At 45.7% G+C, this 20,866-nt stretch overlaps 1 protein-coding gene across 2 annotated transcripts in view; it reads left to right on the top strand.

The window, feature by feature from the left end:
* LOC121545990 (histone-lysine N-methyltransferase PRDM16-like) overlaps positions 1 to 20,866 on the top strand; it is a 435,559-nt gene that overhangs the window by 364,886 nt on the left and 49,807 nt on the right. The window contains exons 6-9 of one of the 2 annotated variants that reach the window (XM_045209418.1): positions 10,899 to 11,106; positions 11,255 to 11,402; positions 16,748 to 16,901; positions 18,622 to 20,236. In XM_045209418.1, coding sequence (XP_045065353.1) covers positions 10,899 to 11,106; positions 11,255 to 11,402; positions 16,748 to 16,901; positions 18,622 to 20,236 — 2,125 coding nt within the window. Of the gene's footprint in view, positions 1 to 10,898; positions 11,107 to 11,254; positions 11,421 to 16,747; positions 16,902 to 18,621; positions 20,237 to 20,866 lie in introns of both variants that reach the window. The other variant, XM_045209419.1, reaches the window with a different exon arrangement.

The raw sequence follows: 20,866 nt of genomic DNA, 5'->3' as shown, positions 1-20,866 counted from the left end.
GCAGTCAGCATGCCAATTGCATGCTCCCTCAAATCTTGAGACATCTGTGGCATTGTTTCGTGTGACAAAACTGCACATTTTAGAGTGGCATTTTATTGTCGCCAGCACAAGGTGCATCTGTGTACTGAACATGCTGTTTAATCAGCTTCTTGATATGCCACACCTGCTAAAAAACGACATTAGAGGTCAATGAGATTTGATGCTGTGAGTCATTTTACAATAGCTGAAATGCAATGCCTATGTTTTGAGAAATCTGTATAATTTCAGAATGGAGACCTAACACAAATCTGAATATTTCGGATTTGGTGTTTTGCCATTGATTGTTTATTGTTATAGTTAGGCCTAATTTGGTTTGGTCTAGCATGCGAACGTTGTCTTGGGCCATTTCAATTAATTTAGGTCTACTGCGTTTCAGTCATGGTTGTTGTAAATTATCTTGTAGCCTAGGCTACAAGTCAAAGAGAATGTTATTTCATAACTGCAATTTGATCCAGCCTGGTAGGCCTACTCCATTCTGATCAAGGTTTTTAAAGTTCATTTTAAAAAGGCATGCTAGTTCAGTTAGACTTTTTAACATCTTGGTCTTATTGCATTGAAGCGGGGTTATGCTTTTACATGTCATGGACTATAAAAACGATGGAGACATAACAAGGTAGGCTATTCGTTAGCCAGACATTTTCTAACGCACACACAATGTTTTCTCCGAAAGAGCAGAAAGCCTCCCTCAGATCTCTTTGCCAAAGGAACAGGAGACAGGATGAAAGAGTAAGAAATAGAGGTGCATGAGAGTGTCTTTAAAAGAAAGAGTGAAAAAGAAACAACACTGACACATTACGAGAGTGTGTGAAAGATAGAACATGGACAAGATGCAGAGTTAAAGAGCAAATTAGTGTCAAAGGAAAAGGTAGACTGTATGTGTGTGCGTGAATGCGCAAGAGAAAAGAGGGAGAGAGGGGGAAAGGAGAGGAAGAGCTTGGCGCTGCACGGCTCTCCTCGGCTGGTTTATCGGAGCTGGGACTTCGAGTGGGGCTTGAGGAGTCCCCCGAGTCCTCACCCATGCTCCCAGATTAGTCACTAAACTGCACATAATTGTGTTCCCCTACTTCTCCAAGAGAGCTATTAGTCTCCCATTAATGAGCGCTTTCACCCCCCTCCCTCCCCATTCCTGCTCTCTCTACTCCTGAGTGTTACTGATCAAATAAATAGATAATGGCGCCAAATTATTCTTCCCGCGCTGCAGACTTCAAAACACCGCGCACGCTTTACCTGGCATTGTAAATCTCGAGTCTAATGTCATCTAGCGGTGAAATCGATGGCTAGGTGCAGCTCTGCCGAGTCCTCAAGCTCTGCCGAGTCCTCAAGTTTCAATTCCTCCTTTAAGTGTTTTTTGATTTGACAAAGCCTCGGTGTGATAAAACAAGTAGGATAATAAAGCCTCAAAAAGCGCTTCATAATCCTGTTCATGGAAATATGTCGCAGCCTTCAAAGGTGACACATCCAAATAGCTGGGCGGTGAGGAGATTTTAAGCTTGGGATGGAACAGTTCACACGCAGTAAATGAGTTATATGGCTATGGTGGCAGCTATGCATGCATAGCCTTTGAGATGGAAGTGATGAACGATTGAGACCAAGAGGGTCATTTGTTCAAATCCATGTTTAGACAAAGTGCTGTTGCTACACTTCTCCCCTTTTAATGCCTCTGGACATTGCCAGCTGAATAAATGGCATACAGTATTAACCAGGTGAGCCATGCACTCGAAGTCATTTTGAATCAACTTGAGTCTGCTTAGTTACAGTGGGGTGTGGTAGGGGGACCTCGGGGCCCCTCATGTAGTTCCCACTCAGGTCATGGCAGAGCTGGGACGGGGTGGGTGCCAACCTAGCAAGCCCGGCTCCAGGATGACATGTCTGAGGGGGCATTTTAAATCCATGGGGGTTGGGGGTCGAAACTAGTATTGCTTTAGAGCCCTAATAAAACAAGGTAGATTGGTTCAAATGTACAAAAATGTATCTGAAATATAGCCGGACACATCAACAACCGTCGTTTTATATAGGCCTAATAACACAAGAAAGATATGCGCCACACTACGACATAGGCCTACAGGTGTACCGTATTGGTCCGAATATAAGACGGCCTTTTTTCCCCTCGAAATAGGTCCAAAAAAGTCGGGTCGTCTTATATTCGGGGTCTAGTATTCAGAGCGCAGTTTCTCTTCTTCGGCGCTCCCTTTAAATGTCAATACACATTCGCGGGCACAGATGGCGCCAAAAATTCGTTCCGGACGGAGGGAAGAGGCGTCCCTTAACAACCAGCCCGTTACCGGTGTTTAAAGATGGAAAGACAGGCTGACCATTTAGAGACAAGTGGCTCAAAAGTGGGCCAGGTCAATAAACAACAGCGGAGGAGCTATGATGCCAATTTCAAAATAATGGTTGTCAATAAGGCAGAGTCATCTAACAACTGCCAAGCTGCCAAGACATTCGGGGTCACTGAGTGTAATGTAAGAAGATGGCGAGCAGAAAAACAACGTCTAAAAGATGCTAACAGTCAGCGAAAATCCTTCCGTGGTCCTCAAAGTGGTCGTTTCATTGAGGTTGACCGGAGGGTTTTTGAATATGTCAGGGAAAAAGAAGTGAGGGAATGCCCATTACCAGAGCTGTCATCCAGGTTAAGGCCCTGGAAATCGCCAGAGAGCTCAACATCACTGGATTTAAAGCCAGCCTCGGCTGGTGTCGTAGGATGATGCGGCGTAATGGACTGTCACTTAGACGGAGAACGAGTTTGGCCCAACGCCTGCCGTCAGACTTCGGAGAGAAGTCTACTGTGTGAATGGATCCTGCATGCATGGGATGCTATTCCCTCACAGAGCATCATCGATGGCTTTAAAAAATGTTGCATCTCAAATGCATTGGACGGCAGCGAGGACGACGTGCTTTGGGAGGAGCCGGTGGAAGCGGAGCAGCTGGGGAGCGATGACAGCGAGAGCGAACACAGCGGGGCAGAGGACGTGTGTGAGGGATAGAGAGACATCGGAGGAGAAGTTTGGCGAATTTTTGTTAAGTTTAGTTAAATGTGTGGCCTGTATTTTCTCTGTTATTTAAAAATGTTGCTTTATTATTGCTTGATATTAATTTTGAATCATACTGTACATAGTTTGCCTTTGTGTTTAATTCACTGTGTTTTTAATATTGTTATTTTAAAATAAAATGAAGTTCTTTGTTCGGCAAATCTAGTCTGCAAATCTGTTTTTCTAAATGTTTGTGTTGAAAAACGGGGGGTCGTCTTATAATCAGGGTCGTCTTATATTCGGACCAATACGGTATTTGAAATGCAGCCGTAGCTGCTGTAAGCCTGCACATAATGCGTGCATACCAACACGCACAGATCAGCTCGACTCTAGGCTTTCAAAGATTCTTACAGGCTTCATAGCTTAAACTTAAATAATTAGAACTATAGGCTACATTGCTGTCGAATTTGTAACACTGTGCAATGAGCGTAACCAAGCCGCCTCTTCTCCAGGTGCGCAACATTTTCTGTGTGGGAGAGTTTCAAACGTTCATGCACACGCTATAGCAAGAGAGCAGGAAGGGGTCTAAAAGGTGTGTTGTTTTTATAGTATTGACATCACATTTACAGTAGCCTATCACACAACGACTGTGTAATGCAAATGTTGTGATAACAGAGTGAACGTTGGCCTACTTCTTTTAGTAAGCTACACACGATATTGGTCCTACTACTGCTATATACAAAATGTTTTTTTTAAATGTAGGCCTATCTGAAATGCAGCCATATACACAACTGTCATTTTGCGCGCAAGAAAGCACGCGATGTTGAAGAAAAACGCCATGCAGACTGGTAGCCCAAGATGCGCTCATTAAAACAGCACATACCGTAACGTCTATTCAGGATCATGGACAGATGGCTACCGCCAGTCAGTGCAATGAAACGACATTGTTAAATGCGCTTCCAATTTCAGCACCACCGGAGTGGACAGCCAGGAAAATAGGAGCACTGCGCCAGGGCTCACCTCAGAGCACAACCAATCATTGTCATTGTCCCTAAACCCATCAAATAACGCAAAGCTGTATATCTATCAATAGCAATTAGACCCGCAAAAGAAAGCAATAACTTTAAGAATCACAGATAAATCTAAAAGATGCAGTGAAGTAAAAAGCAAAGCCCTAAAATATATGTTACATAAAAAAAAATAACCAAACAACCAGTAGGCTTACATCAAATCAAATCAAATCAATTTTATTTGTCACATGCGCTGAATACAACAGTGAAATGCTTACTTACAAGCCCTTAACCAACAATGCAGTTTTAAGAAAGAATATCAAAAAAAAAATTTTTTAAATTAAAGAGCAGCAGTAAAATAACAATAGCGAGGCTATATACAGGGGGTACCGGTACTGAGTCAGTGTGCAGGGGCACCGGTTAGTCAAGGTAATTGAGGTAATATGTACATGTAGGTAGAGTTATTAAAGTGACTATGCATAGATAATAAACAGAGAGTGGCAGCAGCGTAAAAGAGAGGGGGTGGAGGGGCAATGCAAACAGTCTGGGTAGCCATTTGATTAGATGTTCAGGAGTCTTATGGCTTGGGGGTAGAAGCTGTTTAGTAGCAGAGAGAACAGTCTATGACTAGGGTGGCTGGAATCGTAGAACATTTTTAGGGCCTTCCACTGACACCGCCTGGTATAGAGATCCTGGGTGGCAGGAAGCTTGGCCCCAGTGATGTACTGTGCCGTACGCACTACCCTCTTTAGTGCCTTGCGGTCAGAGGCAGAGCAGTTGCCATACCAGGCAGTGATGCAACCAGTCAGGATGCTCTCGATGGTGCAGCTGTAGAACCTTTTGAGGATCTGAGGACCCATGCCAAATCTTTTCAGTCTCCTTAGGGAAAATAGGTTTTGTTGTGCCCTCTTCCCAACTGTCTTGGTGTGCTTGGACAATATCACAATGTGTTCATATGCATGTGTCTATACCCTTGTGTGTGTCTCTTCACAGTCCCGTTGTTCCATAAGGTGTATTTTTACCTGTTTTTTTAAATCTGATTCTACTGCTTGCATCAGTTACCTGATGTGGAATAGAATTCCATGTAGTCATGGCTCTATGTAGTACTGTGCGCCTCCCATAGTCTGTTCTGGACTTGGGGACTGTGAAGAGACCTCTGGTGGCATGTCTTGTGGGGTATGCATGGGTTTCCGAGCTGTGTGATAGTAGTTTAAACAGACAGCTCGGTACATTCAGCTTGTCAACACCTCTTACAAAAACAAGCAGTGATGAAGTCAATCTCTCTTCCACTCTGAACCAGGAGCCAGGAGAGACTGACAGGCATGTCATTAATGTTAGCTCTCTGTGTACTTTTAAGGGCCAGCCATGCTGCCCTGTTTTGAGCCAACTGCAATTTTCCCAAGTCCCTCTTTGTAACATCTGACCACACTACTGAACAGTAGTCTAGGGGCAACAAAACTAGGGCCTGTAGGACCTGCCTTGTTGATAGTGTTGTTAAGAAGGCAGAGCAGTGCTTAATTATGGACATACTTCTCCCCATCTTAGCTACTGTTGTATCAATATGCTTTGACCATGACTGTCTACAATCCAGGGTTACTCCAAGCTGTTTAGTCTCCTCAACTTGCTCAATTTCCACATTATTCATTACGAGATGTAGTTGAGGTTTAGGGTTTAGTGAATGATTTGAACCAAATACAATGCTTTTAGTTTTGGAAATATTCAGGACTAACTTATTCCTTGCCACCCATTCCGAAACTAACTGCAACTCTTTGTTAAGCGTTGCAGTTATTTCAGTCGCTGTAGTAGCTGATGTTTATAGTGTTGAGTCATCCGCATACATAGACACACTGGCTTTACTCAAAGCCAGTGGCATGTCGTTAGTAAAGATGGAAAAAAGCAAGGGGCCTAGACAGCTGCCCTGGGGAATTCCTGATTCTACCTGGATTATGTTTGAGAGGCTTCCATTAAAGAACACCCTCTGTGTTCTGTTAGACAAGTAACTCTTTATCCACATTATAGCAGGGGGTGTAAAGCCATAACACATACGTTTTTCCAGCAGCAGACCATGATCGATAATGTCAAAAGCCGCACTGAAGTCTAACAAAACAGCCCCCACAATCTTTTTATCATCAATTTCTCTCAGCCAATCATCAGTCATTTGTGTAAGTGATGTGCTTGTTGAATGTCCTTCTCTATAAGCATGCTGAACGTTTGTTGTCAATTTGTTTACAGTAAAATAATATTGTATCTGGTCAAACACCATTTTTCCAATAGTTTACTAAGGGTTGGTAACAGGCTAATTGGTCGGCTATTTGAGCCAGTAAAGGGGGCTTTACTATTCTTAGGTAGCGGAATGACTTTTGCTTCCCTTCAAGCCTGGGGGCACACACATTCTAGTAGGCTTAAATTGAAAATATGGGGAATAGGAGTGGCAATATCGTCCGTTATTATCCTCAGCAATTTTCCATCCAAATTGTCAGACCCCGGTGGCTTGTCATTGTTAATAGACAACAATAATTTGTTCACCTCTTCCACACTCACTTTACGGAATTCAAAATTACAATGCTTGTCTTTCATAATTTGGTCAGATATACTTGGATGTGTAGTGTCAGCAATTGTTGCTGGCATGTCATGCCTAAGTTTGCTAATCTTGCCAATGAAAAAAGTATTAAAGTAGTTGCCAATATCAGTTGGTTTTGTGATGAATGAGCCATGTGATTAAATGAATGATGGAGCTGAGTTTGCCTTTTTTCCCAAAATTTAATTTAAGGTGCTCCAAAGCTTTTTACTATCAATCTTTATGTAATTTATCCTTGTTTCATAGTGTTGTTTCTTCTTCTTTTTATTCAGTTTAGTGACATAATCTCTCAATTTGCAATACGTTTGCCAATCGGTTGTGCTGCCAGACTTATTTGCCATTCCTTTTGCCTCATCCCGCTCAACCATATCATTTTTCAATTCCTCATCAATCCACGGGGATTTAACAGTTTTAACAGTCATTTTCTTAATGGGTGCATGCTTATTAGTAACTGGAATAAGCAATTTCATAAATGTGTCAAGTGCAGTGTCTGTTTGCTCCTCATTACACACCATGGACCAACAAATATTATTATCAACAACATAGGAATCACTACAAAACTTATTGTATGACCTCTTATACACAATATTAGGCCCAGCCTTTGGAACTTTGGTTTTCCTAGATATGGCTACAATATTGTGATCACTACATCCAATGGATTTGGATACTGCTTTCAAACAAATCTCTGCAACATTAGTAAAGATATGATCAATACATGTTGATGATTTAATTCCTGTACTGTTTGTAACCACCCTGGTAGGTTGACTGATAACCTGAACCAGGTTGCAGGCACTTGTTACAGTTTGAAGCTTTCTCTTGAGTGGGCAGCCCGATGAAAGCCAGTCAATATTTAAATCACCCAGAAAGTATACCTCTCTATTGATATCACATACATTATCAAGCATTTCACAAATGTAATCTAGATACTGACTGTTAGCACTTGGTGGTCTATAGCAGCTTCCAACCAGAATTGGCTTTAGGTGAGGCAGATTAACCTGTAGCCATATTACTTCAACAATATTTAACATGAGATCCTCTCTAATCTTCACAGGAATGTGGTTCTGAATATAAACAGCAACATCTCCACCATTGGCATTTCTATATTTTCTGTAAATGTTATAACCTTGTATTGCTACCACTGTATCATCGAAGGTATTATCTAAGTGAGTTTCAGACATTGTCAGAATATGAATGTCATCTGTTACTAGCAAATTATTGATTTCATGAACCTTGTTTCTTAAGCTACATATGTTAATGTGGGGCTATTTGTAGGACTTTTCTTCTGGGATGCTTACTTGTTTTTATTGCTTTAGTGGGAAGCTTAGCAGCAGTAGATGTGCTCATGTTCTTTATGTTAGTGCAGGGTGAGCTGCACACAGTGGACTGCCTCCTCGGGCACACCGGCTCAGTGCTAACAGTATAAATCTGGTTCCTAGGCACATGATCACTGCACACAACAGCTGCAGGTTCAGCAGAGGCACCCAGGGCAGCTGGGGGAGAGGTTGTTGTCCTGGCACCACATGGCCAGGTCTCTGACCTCCTCCCTATAGGCTGTCTCATTGTTGTCAGTGATCAGGCCTACCACTGTTGTGTCATCGGGCAAACTTAATGAGGGTGTTGGAGTCATGCCTGGCCATGCAGTCATGAGTGAATAGGGAGTACAGGAGGGGACTGAGCATTCACCCCTGAGGGGCCCCTGTGTTGAGGATCAGTGTGGCGGATGTGTTGTTACCTACCCTTACCACCTAGGGGCAGCCCGTCAGGAATTCAGGATCCAGTTGCAGAGGGAGGTGTTCAGTCCCAGGGTCCTTAGCTTAGTGATGAGCTCTATGAGCCCTATGGTGTTGAACACTGAGCTGTAGTCAATGAATAGCATTCTCACATAGGTGTTCCTTTTGTCCAGGTGTGAAAGGGCAGTGTGGAGCGCAATAGAGATTGCATCATCTGTGGATCTGTTGGGGCGGTATGCAAATTGGAATGGGTCTAGGGTTTCTGGGATAATGGTGTTGATTTGAGCCATGACCAGCCTTTCAAAGCACTTCATGGCTACAGACGTGAGTGCTACGGGTTGGTAGTCATTTTGGCAGGTTACCTTAGTGTTCTTGGGCACAGGGACTATGGATGTCTGCTTGAAACATGTTGGTATTACAGACTCAGACAGGGAGAGGTTGAAAATGTCAGTGAAGACACTTGCAAGTTGGTCAGCGCATTCTCGGAGTACACGTCCTGGTAATCCGTCTGCCCCTGCATCCTTGTGAATGTTGACCTGTTTAAAGGTCTTACTCACATCGGCTACGGAGAGCGTGATCACACAGTCGTCCGGAACAGCTGATGCTCTCATGCATGTTTCAGTGTTACTTGCCTCTAAGCGAGCATAGAAGTAATTTATCTCGTCTGGTAGGCTCATTTCACTGGGCAGCTCGCGGCTGTGCTTCCCTTTGTAGTCTGTAATAGTTTGCAAGCCCTGCCACATTTGACGAGCATCAGAGCCGGTGTAGTACGATTCGATCTTAGTCCTGTATTGTTGCCTGTTTGATGGTTCGTCGGAGGGCATAGCGGGATTTCTTATAAGCTTCCGGGTTAGAGTCCCGCTCCTTGAAAGCGGCAGCTCTACCCTTTAGCTCAGTGCGGATGTTGCCTGTAATCCATGGCTTCTGGTTGGGTTATGTACGAACAGTCACTGTGGGGACGACGTCATCGATGCACTTATTGATGAAGCCAGTGACTGATGTGGTGCACTCCTCAATGCCATCGGAAGAATCCCGGAACATATTCCAGTCTGTGCTAACAAAACAGTCCTGTAGCTTAGCATCTGCATGAGGGAAAACCAATAAATAAATAGTTCTGGCCCTGCGGCCAGGGCCATAAAGTTTGTAGCTTACCATTTAGAAGAGTTGCAGCCTCCTCGATGCTGTGGTGAACCTCATGAGAACTTTCTGATTCCATTCTCCTTCCTGGCAAAATGTACTTGTCAGGTCCTTCTCAAATGCCAGCTGGACAAGCTGGGCTTTTTGTTGATGTAAAATGCTCTGTGTTCATAGTCTGTGTACACATAATACATTCTTCAGGGTATCTACATCACATTGCTGTAGATGCCCCAAAAATGTGAATCATGTTTTAGTGCCAACAGCACAGTTGCTGACAAAGACCTGCCATATCTTTGAAGAACACTGAGTGGGGTGTTTGTTGCGATTTCACTTGTGGTTGTTGCGATTTCACTGGTTCCGTTTTGGTTAGATACAAAAGGTTGTCAGGTGCTAGTGGCTGTGGTAACGGAGGTGCAGGTTCTTGTTGTGATGTTACCCTCGTGCTGCTGGTGCTAGGCCCTGGCTCTTCTCGATCTTGTTGGTCAGCATGCGGTTTGGGGGATGGGCAGCTATTACATTTGCTGCTAGGCTCCTCAACCTCGGTGGTCGGTGAGCTTGGCATCGCTCTCGACATGGTGGTCCTCCGTTTTTTTTGCTCTTGGCAGTGCCCAGCCATTTTTGGATATCCATACTGATCAAAGCTTAGCTAAATGTAAATATTCAGCACGCTGCTACCAAAACTTAAGGAAGCTAGTAGTTACTAGCTATCTTATTATTAGCTATAGCTGTCTGCAAAAGTGAACAAATGTTTTCCCTCTCTGTGCCGCCATTGAAAACCCCTGCCTCACAGTTTTTAATTGTTTTGACCTCGGTTGGGAAAAGTATTTCAAAGGCTATCGACCTGGAAAAGAATGACAAATGTGTAGCCTATTGCTTCCTTTACGTGCTATAGCCTAAAGCCACCGAACAGCCGCCACCACTGGACTAAAAGTAATCAGCTATGTGTTAATTAAGGTGTAAAGCCGACTAGCCCAGGCTACATTTTCTTGTTAATTGATTTGTTTATGTTTTATGTCAATGCTAATGGGAGAGTGGTTGTTTTAAGCGTTTGAACATGCACTTGATTAGTTTGGACAGGAGAGTGAGAGGTATACACTCGTAGATCGATTTTTTTCTACGTTTGAATGCGAGATATTTCTGGTGCTCATTCCTGTTTATGATTGTGTGTTCAGTTTGGGATCACAGATGGATGTTGGCTGGTGAGCTATGTAGTTATCCTGCTCAGTCTTTTACCTTTACCTTTACTGTGTGTGTGTGTGTGTGTGTGTGTGTGTGTGTGTGTGTGTGTGTGTGTGTGTGTGTGTGTGTGCGCATGTAGAGGGAGCTTATCTAACCTATAGGCTACTCACAAGTGTGTGTTGTCCATTTGTGCAAAAGAGACATTTCCGATAAAACAGTTGGGACAAATAAATAGTCCAATTGTATCATTTCACAGACGAGCAGATGTACCGCTGTGAGGACTGTGACGAGCTGTTCACCTCGCCCCTGGAGCTGCGGCGGCACCAGAAGTACTCTTGTTCCAGTGCCGGTTCCCTGTTCAACACTCTCAGCAAAGAGGACTTCAAGCAGGAGCGTGACGACAGCGACCACGAACCCGTCCACGAGTGCAAGGATTGCGAGAAGATCTTCCCCAACGAGTACAGGTGCAGCACACACACGCACATAAGCGAGCACGCACGGACACACACAGTGGTACATTTACCTCTACACTAATGATTTGAAGAGCATCATCATCATCATCATTATCCTAAATGACTGCGTATGTGTCGTATGTCTGTGCTCCTTGTCCAGTCTGGGCCAGCACATGATCGTGCACACAGAGGAGCGGGAGTACAAGTGTGACCAGTGTCCCAAGGCCTTCAACTGGAAGTCCAACCTCATTCGCCACCAGATGTCCCACGACAGCGGCAAGCGCTTCGAGTGTGAAAACTGCGATAAGGTACAGCACACCCGGCACGTAAGTTGTGCGCAAAAACACAGGTTTCTTTCGCTACCTTGGTGAATGCTGATACTAGCCACAGTAGCGAATTGACTGGGGAGAAAATGAATCCTGTATGTACGTAGAAAATATGATTTTAACCATACGATTTCGTGATTAAGTTAGTGTAACGCAACCATAAATGCAATTTAGTACCAACTTAATCATGTCGGTTTATGCTATGACTTGAAAATGTTGTTACTTGCAGTTTATTCAGCTTACTGGATGTCTGGCCATTAGTGCTGAGTGGTTAGTGCTTTTTGAGGTCGGTTCGGTTCCGGTTCGATTAGAAGAAAAAAATCCTGGATTTCGGTTTTGATAATTTTTGTAAACATGAATTACATTATAAAATAATGACATTACAATGATTTCAGAGCTTTTTAATGGAAATTCTAAAGCCAAAAATAGTGAACATTCAATAGCCAAAATATTAAAAATATTCCATTGTACCTGTCAGGTCCACATTGGGTAGACATCAATATAAATGTTTGAAATTACTATAAAATAATAAAATATTTCAGTTGTGTATATTCGTTTTTATTTTACGACTTTATTCATTTTCATTCCTTAAAGTCATCATCTCATCTCTGCTCAGGCAATAGCAGTCAGCCAGCCAGTTATCTATGTTCTCCCTGTACTGTCCTCCTTAAGGTGTATGCAACCATAATTTGACAGCCAGCCAAAATCCAATCAAGAACTGAACCAGAGTCGGGGATAGGCTTTCCATAAACCTCCAGTTTTATAGTTGAAACAGTGTGAAACTGTAACAATACAAAAAAATGAAATTATTGGAGCAGCTCAGACTAAAAGGCAATATTAATGCACAACAGAGTCTAACCGATGTTTCATAGTCGAATAGTGAACAATACAATACTTGACCAACACTGTACATAGAAAACGTACGTATCCTGCTTGAATATTGTTCTAAACAGGATTAGTATCTAAATAACATGTAAGCTAACTTAAGTGGGAAGATAAATAACATGTAGAGAGAAGCTACCTGCAAAACATCACTTAACAGGCAGACTAGGCTAGCGAGGGAATACATGTAATCGATTTAATTAAAAACTCAGAATTAAAACATGACCTGCAAGAAAAACTTATAATACTAAAAGATGAACATCTTATTATTTGTACTTATGGGCAGGGGCGCAACTAGAAGTGGGGGGGACATATTTTTACATTTACATTTACGTCATTTAGCAGACGCTCTTATCCAGAGCGACTTACAAATTGGTGCATTCACCCTATAGCCAGTGGGATAACCACTTTACAATTTTTTTTATTTATTTATTTAATTTTTTTTGGGGGGGTAGAAGGATTACTTTATCTTATCCCAGGTATTCCTTAAAGAGGTGGGGTTTCAAATGTCTCCGGAAGGTGGTGAGTGACTCCGCTGTCCTGGCGTCGTGAGGGAGCTTGTTCCACCATTGGGGTGCCAGAGCAGCGAACAGTTTTGACTGGGCTGAGCGGGAACTATGCTTCCGCAGAGGAAGGGGAGCCAGCAGGCCAGAGGTGGATGAACGCAATGCCCTCGTTTGGGTGTAGGGACTGATCAGAGCCTGAAGGTACGGAGGTGCCGTTCCCCTCACTGCTCCATAGGCAAGCACCATGGTCTTGTAACGGATGCGAGCTTCAACTGGAAGCCAGTGGAGTGTGCGGAGGAGGGGGTGACGTGAGAGAACTTGGGAAGGTTGAACACCAGACGGGCTGCGGCATTCTGGATGAGTTGTAGGGGTTTAATGGCACAGGCAGGGAGCCCAGCCAACAGCGAGTTGCAGTAATCCAGACGGGAGATGACAAGTGCCTGAATTAGGACCTGTGCCGCTTCCTGTGTAAGGCAGGGTCGTACTCTCCGAATGTTGTAGAGCATGAACCTGCAGGATCGGGTCACCGCCTTGATGTTAGCGGAGAACGACAGGGTGTTGTCCAGGGTCACGCCAAGGCTCTTCGCACTCTGGGAGGAGGACACAACGGAGTTGTCAACCGTGATGGCGAGATCATGGAACGGGCAGTCCTTCCCCGGGAGGAAGAGCAGCTCCGTCTTGCCAGGGTTCAGCTTGAGGTGGTGATCCGTCATCCATACTGATATGTCTGCCAGACATGCAGAGATGCGATTCGCCACCTGGTTATCAGAAGGGGGAAAGGAGAAGATTAGTTGTGTATCGTCAGCGTAGCAATGATAGGAGAGGCCATGTGAGGATATGACAGAGCCAAGTGACTTGGTGTATAGGGAGAAAAGGAGAGGGCCTAGAACTGAGCCCTGGGGGACACCAGTGGTGAGAGCACGTGGTGCGGAGACAGCTTCTCGCCACGCCACTTGGTAGGAGCGACCGGTCAGGTAGGACGCAATCCAGGAGTGAGCCGCGCCGGAGATGCCCAGCTCGGAGAGGGTGGAGAGGAGGATCTGATGGTTCACAGTATCAAAGGCAGCAGACAGGTCTAGAAGGACAAGAGCAGAGGAGAGAGAGTTAGCTTTAGCAGTGCGGAGAGCCTCCGTGACACAGAGAAGAGCAGTCTCAGTTGAATGACCAGTCCTGAAACCTGACTGGTTTGGATCAAGAAGGTCATTCTGAGAGAGATAGCAAGAGAGTTGGCTAAAGATGGCACGCTCAATAGTTTTGGAAAGAAAAGAAAGAAGGGATACTGGTCTGTAGTTGTTGACATCAGTGGGATCGAGTGTTGGTTTTTTGAGAAGGGGAGCAACTCTCGCTCTCTTGAAGACGGAAGGGACATAGCCAGCGGTCAAGGATGAGTTGATCAGCGAGGTGAGGTAGGGGAGAAGGTCACCGGAGATGGTCTGGAGAAGAGAGGAGGGGATGGGGTCAAGCGGGCAGGTTGTTGGGCGGCCTGCAGTCACTAGTCGCAATATTTTATCTGGAGAGAGAGGGGAGAAAGAAGTCAAAGCATAGGGTAGGGCAGTGTGAGCAGGACCAGCAGTGTCATTAGACATAACAAACGAGGATTGGATGTCGTCAACCTTCTTTTCAAAGTGGTTGACGAAGTCATCCACAGAGAGGGAGGAGGGGGGTGGGGGAGGATTCAGCAGTGAGGAGAATGTGGCAAAGAGCTTCCTAGGGTTAGAGGCAGATGCTTGGAATTTAGAGTGGTAGAAAGTGGCCTTAGCAGCAGAAACAGATGAAGAAAATGTAGAGAGGAGGGAGTGAAAAGATGCCAGGTCGGCAGGGAGTTTAGTTTTCTTCCATTTCCGCTCAGCTGCCCGGAGCTCTGTTCTGTGAGCTCGCAATGAGTCATCAAGCCACGGAGCTGGAGGGGAGGACCGAGCCGGCCGGGAGGATAGGGGACACAGGGAGTCAAAGGATGCAGAAAGGGAGGAGAGGAGGGTTGAGGAGGCAGAATCAGGAGATTGGAGGGAGAAGGATTGAGCAGAGGGAAGAGATGATAGGATGGAAGAGGAGAGAGTAGTGGGAGAGAGAGAGCGAAGGTTGCGGCGGCGCGTTTTTGTATTTTATTTTATCCAGTCGGATAAACACTCCAAACAGCCTACCTAACCGCTCGGAGGCGTCTGCGTGGTCCTAAAGCACACCTTCCTCGTTTTGTATCACATTCCAATAAAACTAGGGGGGACAAAAATGCCATTTCAGAATGTGGGAAGTTGTGCCCCTTCTTACAGGCAATGCTTTAAGAAGGCTTAACAAGAAGGATGGCAGAAGATAAACAGCAGTATTATGCTGCTCTTTTCCAATAATGAGGCTGAACTGCATACTTTTCTATTTCCTGTTTACCACCAACAAAGAAGTAGCACAGCATAGTCCATGCTAGCTGCGGCTACACAAAACAGCCACAGGACGGCGCCAAATCAAAAGGCGCTTGGCCAAAAGAATAGAAGGCAGAATACCCCCATACTGTGTTCTGTCTTTCGTCATCCATTTAGCTAGCCTAGCTGTTTGACAAAATCATTTTACTAGTTTTTCAAAGTGCACTGAACAAAAATAGAAACGCAACATGTAACAATGTCAAAGATGTTACTGAGTTACAGTTCATATAAGGAAATCAGTCAATTGAAATAAATTCAATAGGCCCTAATCTATGGATTTCATATGACTGGGAATACAGGTATGCATCTGTTGGTCACAGATACCTTAAAAAAAAGGTAGGGGCGTGGATCAGAAAGCCAGTCAGTATCTGGTGTGACCACCATTTGCCTCATGCAGCACGACGCATCTCCTTCACATAGAGTTGATCAGGCTGTTGATTATGGCCTGTCCTCTTCGATAGCTGTGCGAAGTTACTGGATATTGGCAGGAACTGTAACACGCTGTCGTACACGTCCATCCAGAGCATCCCAAACATGCTCAATGGGTGACATGTCTGGTGAGTATACAAAATGTTCAGCTTCCAGGAATTGATTGCAGATCTTTGCAACATGGGGCCGTGCATTATCATGCTGAAACATGAGGTCATGTTGCATTTAAATTATATTTTTGTTCAGGCATACTTTCGCGAACTGTCTCTGTCCCTCTCGTCGTTGTGTTATGTACATTCCGCTCTCATGCGGTCTATGCAATCTGTGTGTATCTAGCCTAATGTTGATGGCGTATGACGAGATGCTCATGTCTTCGCCCTAACAATAGAGTCATTGTCCCAAAGGCGGGAAGAAGGTTTAGGTCCAAAATAAGCCCATAGAAACGCATTGGGCTTATTTTGGACAGATTTTGGCGAGAGTGAAACCTCTCACTTCGCCTCTTCCTCTCTGACCCGCCTCTTGTTTGAGCCAGAAAAAATTGACGCAATGAATTATGGTCATTGTAGTTAATTACCATGTTTCTGCGCTGAAATAGGTTCAATATTTGGCTTAATGAAAACTACAACTATCTTCAGCACAGCGTCCCACATATAGTTCTTGACTTCTCTCGTGAATTATTTGATTTCTCTCTAGACAACAAAAACAAACTAAATGGAATTCAAGGAATTTGACCTACGTCGGTCAATTAGTTGTTTAATAACCCCCCAAAAAAGTAATTGCTCAGCACTACTGGCCATAAAGTTAGTTGTTGGTGACTGTAACCACCATCACAAAGGCCATTCATGGGAAGCTGGCATAGACTGAGTTCGATCGTCAGATTTTGTGTTGTCTATTATTCCAGTATAAGCTTTTTTAATCAGTAGTATATATTTTTTTTAAGCGTCAACACACAGTGATCGGATGACTGCGATTGCTGACCATAACTGTTTTATATATTTGTGTGTATGCGTGTGTGTGTGTGTGTGTGTGTGTGTGTTATGTGTGTGTGTGTGTGTGTGTGTGTCAATGTAAATGTCTCTGCCACCCCCCTACACCACAGGTGTTCACGGACCCCAGCAACCTGCAGCGCCACATCCGCTCGCAGCACGTAGGGGCGCGCGCTCACACCTGCCCCGAGTGTGGCAAAACCTTCACCACCTCCTCAGGCCTAAAGCAGCACAAGCACATTCACAGCAGTGTCAAGCCCTTCATCTGTAAGTCTCAGTCTCTGCAACCCAAGCCGACATGGCCTAGCCAACCCACATCTAGTTCTACCTCCCCGTGTCCAAAGGCTTCCTCCTCATCCTCCTCCTCTTCCTCCTCCCTCCATCTCTCTCCAACCCCAGGCAGGGCCAGTGACAGTAGCAGACACAATCCCATAGGTCAGAGACAATTCCATGACCCCATCCCTTCTTCAGCCGCCATTTTGTTTTCTATTTTTCCCGCCTTTTTTCTTGTTTTTGTTATCCTCCCCCATTCCCCCCTCAGTGCCTCTCCTCCTCTTTTTGTTGTATGGATAACACTTTATTTTGATAGTCCAGCTCATTAAGTTGGATAGAGGGTGCATTTGCAATGATAAAGATAGGAAGTGGGCCCTCTTTCCAACTCTATGGTCCCTCTGCAGCTGATATGTTACTGATTTGTTGGGCATCTTTAGTGGGACTTTAAAAGAAGTGCTACTTTGTGTGTTCCTTTTTTTGTTTGTTTTACTTCTTTCCTGTGTGGATAGAGGGTGCACTTGCAATGACAAAGATTTTTTCCTTCTGAGGTGGGTAAAATGGGTTTTCGTAGGCACGGGCAGATTTGATATAAACGTGGATCAACAGTATCTGCTTCAGCTCCCCGCTAAAGGATGCTGGAAGCCATGATACCTTACCTTGTCTTCACGCTCTCAACTTTCTGCTTTGCTTTTCTGTTTGCACCCATGTGTGCGTATGTGTGTATATGCTTATATACATGTACAGTACCAGTCAAAATTTTGGACACACCTACTCATTCCAGGGTTTTTCTTTATTTTTTATTTTTTCTACATTGTAGAATAATAGTTAAGACATCAAAACTATGAAATATCACATATGGAATCATGTAGTAACCAAAAAAGTGTTAAACAAATCAAATATATTTGAGAATCTTCAAATAGCCACCCTTTGTCTTGATGACAGCTTTGCACACACTTGGCATTCTCTCAACAAGCTTAACCTGGAATGCTTTTCCAACAGTCTTGAAGGAGTTCCCACATATGCTGAGCACTTGTTGGCTGCTTGAGAAGGTGTGTCCAAACTTTTGACTGGTAGTGTATATGTACAGTATGTATTCAAGCAACACTTTATAGAACATATGGTGAAAATGATCAGCTTAACCGTAGGTTGCCCACTGTGGACATATGGTAGTTATTTTGCCAGTCATAGTGATTCAATGGTTAATAAAATGTTGACACTGGGTTTCACCAAAAGCATGCACGATTTGCGATTTGTATAGATACAGCCTTTAGACAAAAAGGCAGAATGTACATGTATACTGAGTGTACGAACATTAAGAACACCTGCTTTTTCCATGACATACACTGACCAGGTGAATCCAGGTGAAAGCTATGATCCCTTATTGATGTCACCTTCAATCAGTGTAGATGAAGGGGAGCAGACAGGTAAAAAAATTGAGACAATTGAGACATTGATTGTGTATGTGTGCCATTCAGAGTGTGAATGGGCAAGACAAAAGATTTAAGTGCCTTTGAACGGTGTATGGTAGTAGGTAGGTGGGTGGGGGGGGTGCAACTCAAAATTAGGAAGGTGATCTTAATGTTTTGTACACTGTGTATATTATTTCTAAGTAGCCTAGTGTTGTATCTGTGTTAACTGTTGACTTTGTACTCTGAGTTAGTGACAGTGTTTAAATGGGCTTAACCAGGCCCGTGTGGGCTGTGTGTCTCCCCAGGCGAGGTGTGCCACAAGTCCTACACGCAGTTCTCCAACCTGTGCCGCCACAAGCGCATGCACGCCGACTGCCGCACCAAGATCAAGTGCAAGGAATGTGGCCAGATGTTCAGCACTACTTCCTCCCTCAACAAGCACCGGCGCTTCTGTGAGGGCAAGAACCATTATGGCCCTACCGGGGTCCTGTTCGCTCCCGGCATCCCCATGAGCAGCTCGATCCTGGCCAGGTCCCACCCCCACCACCACCAACCGGGCCTCAACCACTCGGGTCTGGCCTTCCCTGACTACTTCCCCTCCCGGCCCCACCTTCACGCCAGCCTGCCCTTCTCCCCCGGGCCGCATGGCTTCCCCTCGCTCTCCCATGGCTTCCCAGGCCTCTTCGCCCCCTCGCTCTACCCTCGGCCGCCCTCACTGCCCCCCAGCCCACTTCTGAAGAGCCCCCTGGGCAACAACAGTAACAACGGTGGGAGCCAGGAGGGCAAGCTGCCCCACAGCCCCCTGGACGGTCCTCCACTGTCTCTGATCAACTCCATCATCAACAACAACAACAATGGAGGAGATAGTCTCCTCAGCAGCCAGGAGAGGGAGGACAAAGAGAGGCTGGAGCTGGCGTACAGCGAGGTCAAGGCCAAAGCCAAGATGTCGGAGGTGTCGGACGGCAGCGACCTGGAGGACGTCAACACCACCAGCGGCACCGACCTGGACACCACCACCGGCACCGCCTCGGGTTCAGACTTAGACAGCGACGCCGAGAGCGAGCGGGAACAACGGGAGCGGATCAGCGGCACCAAGAGAAGGAAGGAGGCGGGCGTTGGAGGGGCGGGGGGGACAGAAAGTGCGGGTCAGGATTGGCGGCCGGATGACGTGAGCAGCGGCTCAGTGTCGGCGGTGTCCAGCTCGGTCAACCTGGCTTGCGAGCGGCCCTCCTTCCTCTCGGTCGCCTCCCAGCACTCCTTCTTTCCACCTCCGGATGAGCAGGCGCTGCCCCCCACAAGAGGCACCACTGCCACCGACTCCATCAAGGCCATCGCTTCCATCGCCGAGAAGTACTTTGGCCCTGGTCTCATGGGCCTGCAAGAGAAGAAGATGGGCTCGCTGCCCTGCCATTCCATGTTCCCCTTCCAGTTCCTACCCAACTTCCCTCACTCCCTCTACCCCTTCGCCGAGCGGGCCGGTGCCCTCAACCCTGGCATGTTCTTCAAGTCTGAGCCCAAGTCACCTCATGTGCAACATCCGCCACCCCACAAAATGGCTGCCCCTCGCACCGGAGAGCCAACGCCCTTCGACCTCACCACCAAGCCCAAGAAGGCCAAGCCGACACCGCCGCCCCCCGCCATGCCGACCCCACCCAGCGGTAGCAGCAACCCCCCCCTCATTCTCCCAGGGGATGAGGAGCAGCCGCTGGACCTGAGCATCGGCAGCCGCAGACGGGATGGGCACAACGGGGTGGTGGCCCCTGAGCAGCCGTCCAGCCGCAAGAACCATCACAAGGAGGAGCACCCCGGCAGACACCTGCACCCACACACCCAGCACCCCCAGGGCCAGCCGCCCCAGCCGCAGCAGCCCTCCCTGCATTACGCCAAGCCCTCGTCCTTCTTCATGGACCCAATATACAGGTATTTCAGCCCGAGGAGGCCAGAGTCCTTACCAGACACTGCATGTAGATAAGCAACTGAAGTTGAAACTCATGTTAGAACCTATATTCAATATGCAGGCTATATATACAATATACAGTAGGGTCCGAAACTATTGACAAACTCGATAAAGATTAGCAAAAATGACTGTATATAATTAATAATTCAAATACTGAGCTATACTGAACAAAAATATAAACGCAACATGTAAAGTGTTGGTCCCATGTTTCATGAGATGAAATAAAAGATCCCAGAAATGTTCCATATGCACAAAAAGCTTATTTCTCACAAATTCTGTGCACAAATTTGTTTACATCCCTGTTAGTGAAAATGTATCCATTGCCAAGATAATCCATCCACCTGACAGGTGTGGCATGTCAAGAAGCTGATTAAACAGCATGATCATGGGCCTCCTGAGTGGCGCAGCGGTCTAAGGCACTACATCGCAGCATTGCGGCGTCACTACAGCCTGTGGTTCAATCTCAGGCTGTGTCATTACCGATCGTGACTGGGAGTCCCATAGGGCGGCGCACAATTGGCCCAGCGTCATCGGGTTAGGGGAGGGTTTGGCCGGGGGGCCTTTACTTGGCTCATCGTGCTCTAGCGACTTCT

This window comes from Coregonus clupeaformis, chromosome 30 (assembly GCF_020615455.1).
Source record: "Coregonus clupeaformis isolate EN_2021a chromosome 30, ASM2061545v1, whole genome shotgun sequence".
Classification (NCBI taxonomy): Eukaryota; Metazoa; Chordata; class Actinopteri; order Salmoniformes; family Salmonidae; genus Coregonus; species Coregonus clupeaformis.
The sequence above is the reverse complement of the archived record's forward strand: the minus strand, read 5'-3'. Positions and strand labels throughout refer to the sequence as shown.